The 12,036-nt window shown below is 40.7% G+C and overlaps 1 protein-coding gene across 2 annotated transcripts in view; it reads left to right on the top strand.

Moving 5' to 3' along the window:
* LOC310888670 (perilipin-2-like) overlaps window positions 1-11,251 on the top strand; it is a gene marked incomplete at its 5' end in the record, with an annotated part of 31,048 nt that extends 19,797 nt beyond the window's left edge. Inside the window, 8 exons of one of the 2 annotated variants that reach the window (XM_083815607.1) lie at window positions 520-576; window positions 656-851; window positions 1,524-1,606; window positions 2,089-2,374; window positions 2,689-2,873; window positions 3,597-3,731; window positions 4,422-4,712; window positions 10,026-11,251. In XM_083815607.1, the coding sequence (XP_083671733.1) occupies window positions 1,550-1,606; window positions 2,089-2,374; window positions 2,689-2,873; window positions 3,597-3,731; window positions 4,422-4,712; window positions 10,026-10,157 (1,086 nt within the window). In that variant the 3' untranslated portion in view covers window positions 10,158-11,251. Of the gene's footprint in view, window positions 1-519; window positions 577-655; window positions 852-1,523; window positions 1,607-2,088; window positions 2,375-2,688; window positions 2,874-3,596; window positions 3,732-4,421; window positions 4,713-10,025 lie in introns of those variants that run through there. The other variant, XM_083815606.1, reaches the window with a different exon arrangement.
* Between the last annotated feature and the right edge of the window lie 785 nt (window positions 11,252-12,036).

Raw genomic sequence — 12,036 nt, 5'->3', positions numbered from 1 at the left:
ATTTCACCGCAGTCTTCAAGTGTCCACAATATTTGGACAACAACAGCTAATCACATTTCAAACTTGACTCCCTTTTGTTAATCTGATTAAAGATACTGGTGGTAGAGTCTTCATCTGTCCTTTAGACTTCCTAAATGAGAGTTTTAATAAACTCTTAGCTTAAGAACAGCTGGGTAGGTTTCCTTCACCCTGGCTCAACAGTTGAGACCAAGTATATGTAGTTCTCCTAGAAAAAAGACATGACTCAAGTTGTAATTCTGTAGTGAACTGCTGTATTTCAAAGCCTGTTTCTTGCATCTGGCGTACTCGTATTGCTTAAACCAATGAAAAGCATTAGGAAACAAAGCTTTTGGACTTTTAAATTGTTAAAATAAAAAGGATCTCCTATATGCAAGAACAAACATCCTTAATCCCCTTGATCTGGTGGGGTTGATTATAAAGCAATTATTGGTTTGAAAGCCTGGTGTTTAAATGAAGTGGATATGAGGATGTCCTAACTCTGACATGCTTCTTTCATAGGCTGTGTAAGACTGAAGACCTGAAAAAATGGCATTAGCAGCAATTGATCCACAACAGGTATGTTTAAGATAGCCCAGTAGGGTTTTTAATGTATAGTTCAGAAAAATAGTCAATTAACCTCTTTCTCTTTAAACAGAACATTGTATCAAGGGTAGCAAACCTTCCTTTGGTGAGCTCCACCTATGATATGGTATCGACAGCCTATGTTACCACAAAGGATAACCATCCCTATCTGAAGTCAGTATGTGAGATAGCAGAGAAAGGAGTGAAGACAATTACTTCAGTAGCCATGACAAGTGCTATGCCTATCATCTAGAAACTGGAACCACAAAGTAAGGCAAAGATGGAGCTGTTGATACCTTTAATTCAACTGATTGCTTTATATATTAACATGTGCTTACAGTTGAGCACAGTCATGCTGGTCTGGAGTGTTATTTCAGCTAGCTGACAACCATCTCAACAAGCAAGGCTTGTTGAGTAACTTATTACAGATAGGTATGACTTGGGGGAGTGGTGGAATCCAGAGCCAAAGCTGATTCCAGCTTTCATAATACTGAACTGACTGGCTCCTTGTGATTTGCAAGGTGACTGTGTAGTTGCTTGTGCAACACCTTCCTCACCTTTCACCTACTTTCAAGTGTTTTGTGCTTTCTCTCTTGTAACTTGTGGTTAAATTTGGCAACTGTGTCAAAAGGCTGTTGTAACTAGAAGCCTTAGTTTCTTCAACTGGCAGTAGGCCAGGTGTTTCAACCTGTTACAACAGTTGCTTGTAAGGTATATGAACAGACTTCCTCTGCCTGCAAGTGAGCTTGCTTAAGGCACTGTAGACCAGCCTTCTTGTGGGGCTTTGCTACCTCAAATTCCCCTGAAAAGGGGAGAGAAGCTACTTTAAATGTGCTGCTGTGTGAGCTCCGTTTCAAAAACAAATAACAATTGGAGTTATTTATACTAAGGTAAAACAAAACCTAAAATCAACTGTTGAACTGTTGTAATCTCTTTTATAGTTGTAGTTGCCAACAACTACACGTGTATGGGTCTAGACAAAATTGAAGAGAGACTGCCTATACTGAATCAACCCACTGACAAGGTAAGTCTTCTCCATGTACATATGCTGAGCAGAAGATCTCTATACCTGTCTCTTTGCTGTTGATATGAAAAATGCAGTGAGGGGAGTTCCTGTAAGCTGCACTTGTTTCACAGCTTAGATGTAGTGAGGAGATGGAGTGCATTTCTGTAGAATCGTTTGCTTTTGGAAGGTCACTGAGCTATTTTTTATTTATTTTTTTTTTTTACATTAGCCTGCTACTTGATATATCTGTAGCTGCTGTTCACTGGTGGGCATCCTGTAAAAACTTTTTCTTGCTCATTGTAAAACAAACTGATTTACATTCACTGAAGAGTGTTGAGCTGAAGGCTGCATGACAATCATATCTTTGTTTTGTCTATGTGCTTTCAGTGCAAGTTCTTCCTAGATAATACTTGTATGAGCCTTAATATAATTCTGTTTCCTGGATTATGTAGCTCTTTTTATCAAATATTTTTAGTGAATCAACCTATTTTCATTGTCAGGCTGTTGCCAATGCTAAGGATGTAGTTGTTGGAGCCAGAGAAGCTGTAACAACCACTGTGACTGGTGCCAAGGAAACTGTTGCTCACACAATCACTGGAGTTGTGGGCAAGACTAAAGAAGCGATGCAAGACAGTGTAGAAATGACCAAGTCCGTTGTTAATGGTGGCATTAACACTGTCTTGAGAAGTCGTGTGGTGCAGATGGAGAGCACTGTCCATTCCACTGCTCACACTAAATCAGAGACCCTAGTGGACCAGTATCTCCCACTCACAGAAGCAAAACTAGGTAAGAACAATTCAGGTTTAATTTTGATGGTATACATGTATTGGAGAGAAACAAGCAGTCATCCATTTATTACCTCATAGCAGGGAGGGAGCATGTGCTTCCCAAACTGTCTTTGGCCTTCCTGGTTGTAATAGCGTTTTCTTGACAGGCAAGCAGAATGAACCTAAGGGTTACATGTGTGCCTGTCAACCAAACCTGCTGTTAAAGGACTACTAAACAAATCCAATATTCAGTTATTATGAAGCAAATGAAATATCGTCAGGCCTCTTAAGTGTTGTTCCACTGGTCAATCTGCTCCCTTTCCACTTTTCTAGAAGAAGAAGCTGCAAAAGTTGAAGGTTTTGAACTTGGAGTTCAAAAGCCAAGTTACTATGTTCAGCTAGGATCTCTGTCATCAAAGGTCCGTGCACGTGCCTACCAGCAAGCCTTAAACAAAGTTAGAGATGCTAAACAGAAAAGCCAGGAGACGATTTCTCAGCTCCACCATACTGTTAATCTGGTAAGTTCAAGTTCTCACTTTAGATATAAAATCGTTGGTATAGCTTTCGAATGTAGAGAACAAACAGGGAAAAATCAGATAGCTGTGACTAAATTGATTTTCAAAATATAAAGCACTTCCCAATGGAGCTTTTTACCACCAGTCAGGAGAAGTCCTAAATCAAGTTGATCTGTAAAAACAGACCAATTACTTGTAACTTTAAGCACTGCATAAATAGAAGTAATGTTTAAAAGGTGTTTTTGTTGTAAAGGGTCAGTTCTGACACATTTATTCATTGAAGAAAGTGTCTTGCAATTTAGAAACACTTCAGTGCTTTACTTCAGTCTTTATATTAACAAAATGTAGGATTCTTCATGGGCTTGCTATTCTTGCTGTGGGTATCTCTGAGCATTCCTGAGTGCTTCAGTCATCTGATCCTAACTATGTACCTTTATGTACAGCACAAACTGTACATAGTTATGGTCTTCTATATACTTAGAGCTCCATGTATACGAGTTCAGTGGGGAAGGATGAAATAGTTGAGGTGTAGAGGGGTAGACTACATAACATCTTGAAACTGCTTCTAGCTTTTTCTGTGGAGAAGGAGCATATCCTTATGTTCTCCAAAGCCTTTCGTTTGAACTTTAAGTGTTTAAAAAAAAAAATACAAAGCTGGTATTTTAGGGTAGCCCTAATAGAACTGTTTGGACTCTTACTTTACTTCCTTGTTTGGCTGTATTTCAGATCGAGTATGCCAGAAAGAACGTGAATAGTGCCAATCAGAAACTTCTTAATGCTCAGGAAAAACTCTGTCAATCCTGGGCAGAATGGAAGAAATATACAGGTCAAAATGATGGTGATGAGTCGCATAGTGCTGAGGTAAATAGATGTAAATGTAAACTGGAAATAAATGGACTGCATACTGTCGAGGTAACACTGGCTAACTAACAGTCCCCAAAGTGCACAGCATCTCATTTTAACAGCACAGAATGCTTCTATACAAAAGTGGAATCTAAATGATGAAGTTCAGGCATCTGCCATTTCCTCTTATGAAAAGCAGAGGACATCCTAACTCTTAAATGAGCCTACTTCCTGCAAACACTAAAGGGTTATTCTCCTTTCAAGAGAATCCTCATTCTGCGAACTTGTTGGGATATTAACCATATCTAGACCAGCTAGGATTCACTTATCTCATATGGCCAAACTGGAAATAGCAATTCCTCAGCATAAAGCAGCCTGAGGAACAGACTCACTGAGTCTTATAGAGCTTTGAATAGCGGTTCATCCACTAGAATACTCCTCTGCTTTAACTTGCTATCCAGAGTTGATACAAGAGCTTCCTTATCTGTTGTTGGGTAGATACTACCAATGCTTCTGTTCCAAAGTACTTGAACATTGGAGAAATCAAGTACTTTGAAGCTGTCTGTTACTCTTCTTGCTTAATCCTTATGTTATCTGCTGTATCTTACTTTCACCCCTTTTACTTTGCTTCCTTGTCTCTTAAATAACATAAAACTGCTACAGTCACAAAAAGATACTGACAGGCGATTATTATGTTTTTGTTTCCAGCACATAGAGTCGAGAACTCTAGCTATTGCACAGAGCCTCACTCAGCAGCTTCAGACCACTTGCCTCACACTGGTCTCAAGCCTACAGGGTCTGCCACAGAATGTGCAGGACCAGGTTTACAGTGTTGGGTCAATGGCAGGTGATGTCTACCAGATCTTCCAGTCAGCATCCTCTTTTCCAGAACTATCAGACAGCTTTTTTGCTACTAGCAAAGGACAACTAAAGAAAATGAAAGAGTCTCTGGATGATGTGATGGATTATCTTGTTAACAACACGCTGCTCAACTGGCTGGTAGGTCCCTTTTACCCACAACTGCCTGGCATTCAGCATGCTGAGAGCAAAGGTGAAGGGGAGAAAAATTCCAGCCAGGAAGACAAACAGCTTGAACACCTTATTGAGTAAACTGCATAGCATACATGTACTCTGCAGACTGACCAAACAAGTGACTAACAACTGTAGCTGTCAAAAAGCTTTAGGGAAAAAACTTACGAGTGGGGAAGTGATTTAGAGAGGACACTCTCCTATAAATGCATTGTATTGTCCTGAGTAGTAAAGACACTCTAAAACAAACAGAAGTGCCTAAATACTGGCAGCTTACAGTTGTCAAGATGCCTTGTTTGTACAGTTGAGAAACCTCACTATGCTTATTAATGGTAGTAATATCCTTACTCTAAATGATTCTTATCCCAGCTGAAAGCATTTGATCTGCTGCTTAATCTCTACCAGAGTAATATAAAAGCCTTACATGCTATGAAATGCCTTTAAAAGCCTTGCATTCTAGCGAGGTATGCCTGAATTCTGTACTTGCTGCAGATCATGCATTTGATTATTTTTTTAATGACTGTCTCAAATTGAACTGTTACATGATTCATGAGGATTCTGTGAGGGCAGAATTCCAAAGCTGAAAGTGGGGTTTCTGACTGAGTCAGCTGGAGTTGAATGCTGTGACAGTGCTAATATTAACGATATAAACTTACTATTGTATTACACAGTAACCTGACCAAATCATTATCAAAGTATATTTTTGACAGTATAAAGACAAGATTCATGCTGTTCATACTCAGGTGCCTGCTGTTGTATGCTTTTTGTAGCCAACTTTTTGTAATACATTTTGTACCTTAGTAATAAATGCTTCAGCAGCCAAAGTCTGTCTCCATTTGTATGGTGTGTAAAACATAACTTGCTGTTCTGTGACTCCTTTAATCTGGGTCCAAGAGAAAGCAAGCTTGCAATGCAAATGAAGTAGACACATTGAAAATCTAAATCTATTTGTGTGCATAGATAACATTGCTGCAGTGTTTCCTTCTTCCCTTCCATTCAGTCTTTGCTTTACTGTTGCTTTTTTTGTGCTTACTGTTACCTGTCCAGACTGTGAACAGGTGGATGGCCTTACAGTGAGGAAAAAAGGATATAGGAAAGAAAAAATCAGTCTTCCCCATCTAGTAGATGTTGTCTGTATGAGACTCCCAGCTACCTGCCTTGGCTGCTGACTTGGTAGGAGTGTGTACTCTTCAACTGTCAATGCAAGCTTTAATCTTTTTTTTTTTCTTTTACTTTATGTACCCTCTTTTGAACTTGAGTGACTAATGTGAATTAACACTCATCTACTTGAGTGGAGTTGTTCCCTAGTAACTTCTATAACTCCCTTCCCTTGATGAGAATTACTGTTACTTGGGAAAAAAGCTTTCTTGGTTTATTGCTGTCCAGGTAAGATGTGTTCTTGATGCATACCCTAGGCAACTGTGCATTGCAGTCATTTAATTTAGCAATGTTGGTCTCAGCTTCAAAGAAGTTGCTAAACAGTGTGAATCAAAACACTAAGTAACTCTGGGTAACTCTGTAAGTTACTCTGGCCTTTTAGAGCTGAAGTACAACTGGTGGTCACAACTAGAGCAATGCCTGGTTGTGTTTATGTGTTTGTGCTGATAGCCTGTTACACCAACACACTACAAAAACTCCTGCATTTTCGTACTGTGACTTTTTTCCCCACATAGAAACCACGTATACAGAATATTAAGTTTCCAACTCCCAGTGGAATAGGGAGCTCTTTCTTGGAAGAAGAGAAGGCTAAATAATGGTGAATTAGTATGTTCTTGGTTTATTGTACCCAGTACAAATCCTTGCATTTAGATTATTGGATCATCTTAATGAGGACAGCGCTGGGTGTTGGAACTGAACTGTAGTTTTTATGGCATGGATATCTTCTTGCTGGTAATTTAGTATAGCATGTCTCTAGTCTTTATTGCAATTAAGGGACTTCAGACAGAACATAACTTTTTCTAGCACAGGTAGAATGCCGATTAAATTGCCCACTGGAGGCATGGATGTCTTGGACATCTTCCAGAACCTGTGAACTGAAGCTGATGTGCGTTCTAATAACTGCTGAAAAATCTCACATGGAATGAAGAAAACCTAAAATATTAACAGAGCAGAACCTACTACACTATTCCATGCAAGGGTTCTGCAAGTTTTATGCTATTTCATTTCAGAAGATCTAACTCCATCTTACAGAGGAAAAGTACAAAGAAGGGTCATATCTAGCCCTATTCTTGCAAGAATTGTCTTATGGCTTTGTTTCAACTTCCTAGCAACTATGAAATGAGAGTACAATTAAACACAAAGGTGATACAGAAGTGAAAGTCCTTTATCTAAGCAAGCCCGTAACAGTGGAGGCTTTGCATTGATTTACTTAGACTGGGATTTACTTAGACTGGTGCAGGTGGCAGTGTGCTTTTAAAACAACTTAGTATGTTCAAAACTGAGATAAATGATACTGACACCAATGCTGTTTTACTCTCATGCACAGCTACACTCCCATTTAAAATTATTTAATGGCTATGAACATCTTACTAGTATATTTGTAAGCAGTTGACTCCTTTATGTGCGCACTAAGGATGTAAAGAGAGCATAAACTTAAATGGAAATGTTGATTATCCTATTATCAGTAGGAGAAACATGGACATAAGTAATAGAGGTGACATACCTATGCTGTAGTGAAAATTACCAATGGTCAGACATAGTTACTGAGCATGGTTATGTACCCTGCTCAGTCTAAATACAGAATTATAGAATCACAGAGTTGGGTTGGAAGGGACCTTAAAGGCCATCCAGTTCCAACCTCCCTCCCATGGGCAGGGACACCTCCCACCAGACCAGACTGCCCAAGGTCCCATCCAGCCTGGCCTTGAATACCTCCAGGGATGGGGCATCCACAGCTTCTCTGGGCAACCTGTGCCAGTGCCTCACCACCCTCTGAGTGAAGGTTTTCTTCCATATATCTGATCTAAATCTACCCTCTTTTAGTTTAAAGCCATTCCCCCTTATGCTATCACTCCACTCCCTGACAAAGAGTCCCTCCCCAGCTTTCCTGTAGGCCCCATTTAGGTACTGGAAGCCCCCATAAGGTCTCCCTGGAACGTCTCTTCTGCAGGCTGAACAACCCCGACTCCCTCAGCCTGTCTTTGTAGCAGAGGTGCTCTAGCCCTTTGGTCATCCTTGTGGCCCTCCTCTGGACCTGATCTAACAGGTCCATGTCCTTCTTCTGCTGGGGGCCCCAGGGTTGAACACAGGACTCCAGTTGGAGTCTCACAAGAGCAGAGAGGCAGAATCGCCTCTCTTGACCTGCTGGCTAGGCTTCTTTTGATGCAGCCCAGGATGCAGTTGACTTTTGTGTGCTGCAAGAATACTTTGCCAGCTCATTTGGAGTTTTTCATCCACCAACATCCCTGAGTCCCTCTCCTCAGAGCTGCTCTCAACTCATTCTCTCCCCTATATTTGTGCTGGGGATAAACCAGTTGGTTAAACTATCTATTTGGGCATATTTTTAAATGAATTTGCAAACGAACTCCAAATTCCCCAAGAGCTACTTTGCCTTAGACTTGTTACATATCTCCATTTGTACTATGATATGAGGTATGGGGTCATCTGCTGATAATGACAAAATATATTGTTTTTCTAAGTACAGTAATTAGAGATTTCGGTAAATGCAATAAGCAGAAAGATGCAGGATGATTCTTGCTGGTTGAAGAATGTGTTTCCCACATTCCTGCTGCCATTTGAGTTTTAGGAGAAGATTTAATACTGATTTAATTTTGAGCAAGCTTAGGCTCTCAAAGTGGTGTAGGCATTTCATTGTACTCATACTATTGCCTGATACATGGCATGCTGCTTAAAGTCTACCAAAGCTCAGTTTTAATTAATATTTTAATTAATATTTCTAAGTACCCGGTGTCCTACAGCCAACTACTCTCCAAGGAACTGAGTAATTCACATTCAGTGCTTCAATGCTGTCTACAGCCTGATAGCTGCAGTAGCAATCTTTCTCCTTTGGTGTGTTCTCTGTTCTTCTGGCATGTCTTCAGGGAAGGCAAAGCATAGACTTCTCTTTTGTATGTTTTTCCTAAAAATTGGTCATAAAATTGGTAAAATATTCCATAAAATTTCCATAAAATTGATCATAAGCAAGGTGTTTTGCAGTTACTGAATGAATTAAAAGTGCTTCTCCAGCCAGTACAGGCTGACCAGAGAAGCTGTGGATGCCCTATCCCTGGAAGTGTGCAAGGGCAGGTTGGATGGAGCTTTGGGCAACCTTATCTCTAGGCAGGTTCCTTTGTATAACCCATTGATCCCAAGGAAAGAAGAAAGGCAAAACAAGTTTAAAAACTTGTGGAAGGTGTCCGTGCCCATGGCAGAGGGGTTGGAACCAGATGATCTTTAAGGTCCCTTCCAACCCAAACCATTCCAGGATTCTGTGATTCTAAACGCTTAGAAGCCTCTTCAAGTCACTGCTTCTTCAGACATACAGAACCAAAGTCCCATGAGCAAGCACGTGATGATCCTGTCTGTCTTCAAGTATTCATCATATTACCAACATTAAACCTAACCATGAATCAAACTGTACATATATGAATTTTTCACTTGGGGTAGAAAACTTCTGGTTATGAGTAAATTGCTTAATTCTATCTCATTTTTCAGAAGAGGCAAAGTAATTTAAGTCCTGCTAATGGGACTTAAGCTCCTGAGTGTCTTAGCCAAGGTTTTTAGAAGTGTGTAACATCCATGTGTCCACTAATGTCTAACTATTTCTGAAACCCAGTAGCTGCTTAAAATACAGAATACAATATATGCAGTTGAAATAGAGGTCAGCGTATTTTTCCAGTTCCGGATATTTGTGTCCTTGGGAAAGGTTTGATGTGGTAGGCAGGCAGGGCAGTACAAAGCAGTCTATATCAAGCTTCTCTAGGCTTCTCCATTGTATAACCCATTGATCCCAAGGAAAGAAGAAAGGCAAAACAAGTTTAAAATCTTCAATTTTTAATTTTCTAGTCATTGTTTTCACTAAATGCACTCAGTGTGTTTAGCTCTGTTCCACTTCTACTACCAAATCCTGTCTTCCAAGCAACTGATTTAGATCTTGCATAATATTTGGTCTTAATGCTATATTTATGTTCAATGTGTGACTGATCATATTTCACTCCCTATTCAGTACTTTGGGTCTGATTTCTAGAGATGCTGAGCATCTTCATCTCCTGACTTCAGTCAGGAATACTGCACAAATTTATTTAGTTTTACTTTGGAATTGATTGAAATTTTGTTCCTATACAGGTTCCAGATTTCACTATTACAGACCTCTCTTCAGAGTCAGATGATATCCCAGACATTTTGGATTTGGATGAAGATCAACAAGACTTTTCACGCACAAATGGCCCATACACCACAGGGCAAAGAGTTGAATGAAGAAAAGCAGAAAAACATCTTTTTGATACAATGTATTTTTGCCATGTTTAACCTATATTTCTCCTTTTTGAAGCTGATCCTACCTAGCTTTGGACTTTTTAAAATCAGTGCTATTTCACTTAGCTGCATCAAAACTGATTATTACCCCTTGAGGATTACATGCTAGGTTAATTCATTAGCTTGTGTGTCACGCTCCTGCTCTATAAACCAGGTATAGCTTAGCCAGTGCATCCAACTGATCTAGTCTTTGTTAAATATTTGTATAGCTGTTTGTTCTCCTGTTGGCAACAGCCAAGAGAACACACCAGTGCTTTGCATAAAGGGCTGCCAACAAAAGGAGTTGATGAAGATTTGCCCACGAAGTTTCCCCTTTCAAGTCTACATGGAAAGCTCTTCTGCATCTACCTCTTTGCTGCTGGAAAGGACAGGAGGTTTTGGCTGTCTCAGATTCTCTCAGTTTTTTTTTTTTTGTTGGGCACTGTGCCTACAGAGATTAGAGTAGGGTCCCTTTGGGTGCTTTATCCAAGGATGCTTTATGCACAAAAGGATGCCCTTTCTCTCTACATGCCTTCTGCGTGCAAAAAATTTTGGTCATCCTGATAGTATTGGTTATGGGACCTGAGACTAGAAGAGGGTAAATGCTTAGAAAGGGATTGTAAGGAATAGTCCAGCAATTCGTGCCACTAAGGGGTGTGAAGGGTTAACATTGAGGCCTGGGTTTAGGCGAGAAGAGAACAAAGGGATTTCTTCAGAGAAAAACTGCTGACTTTGCACAGACGTGCAGTAACTTCTCACAGCCGGCCAAGAGACCACTAGATAAGGAGGAAGAATACGAGCCTCCCTGTCCGAGCGGCCCCCGAGAAACCAACAGAGACTGATAAGCAGGTGCACCTGGGAGGACTTCGGATTCGGGAAACCAATTATAATAACCCTGCCTCTTCTAGAAGTAGTAATGAATATGTATTAGCCTAGGAGCATAAAAACCAGCCGCCTTACGTAACAGGTGTGCGTCCTGGTGGAGCAGAGACTCCCGGCGCACCCAGCGCTGTTTGCTTGCCTCTATTCATTTAATAAATTGTAAACTTTGATTGTAATCCTATTTGGGACTCAGTCATTTATAACAATTGGGGGCTCGTCCGGGATGGTCTTGGTTCCTGAATTCTGACTTGATCTAGGAGGGGCGCCCCCACCATTTGGTGGCTCCTGTTCGAGTCAGGTCAGGGCTAATGCCATCTTGAACCTGAATAAGGGCAAGCAAAGATTTAGATTTCTTTATGAGCTCCCTTTGCCGGCTGCAGCACTATATTTTGCCCGTAATTCTGCGCACGAAGATCCGAACGAAGACGACGGAGTCGTAAGTATTTAAGGCGTATACCGTTCGGTTGGGTGGGATTCGGTTGCCTGTGTGTGTGAGAGTGTGACTGAGACGGAACGTAGTTCCGAAGCGATTGTGGAGGTCTTCTAACCGCGGTTCCAATCTCCCGCGAGGGACTTGGCCGGTGAAGGACCGAAGCGATTCCTATAGGATTCGTGGGTGGGTGATAGGTCCTAAACCCCCTGCAAGACACTCTCACTAAGGCAACCAAGGGCTGTAGGAATTGCCACAGTAAAATTCCTAGATGGGTCAGACAAAATTGAAGACCCGGGACCAGAGAAAAGGGAGCAAATTACCAGACATACCACCAGAAAGTCCATTAGGGATAATGATTAGAAATTGGAACGATAGGGGCCCCAGAAAAGGGAAAAAGTAAATTAAAAATGGTCCAGTATTGTATGACAGAATGGCCAAAGGAGCCTTTAAGACCACATGTCTTTTGGCCCGTTTTCGGATCCTTTGAAGACTGGGTTTGCCAGGCCTTAAATATACATGTTAATTCAA

This window comes from Anser anser (genome assembly GCF_964211835.1).
Source record: "Anser anser genome assembly, chromosome: W".
Classification (NCBI taxonomy): domain Eukaryota; kingdom Metazoa; phylum Chordata; class Aves; order Anseriformes; family Anatidae; genus Anser; species Anser anser.
Note: the sequence above shows the minus strand (reverse complement) of the source record. Positions and strands in the feature narration are given on the sequence as shown.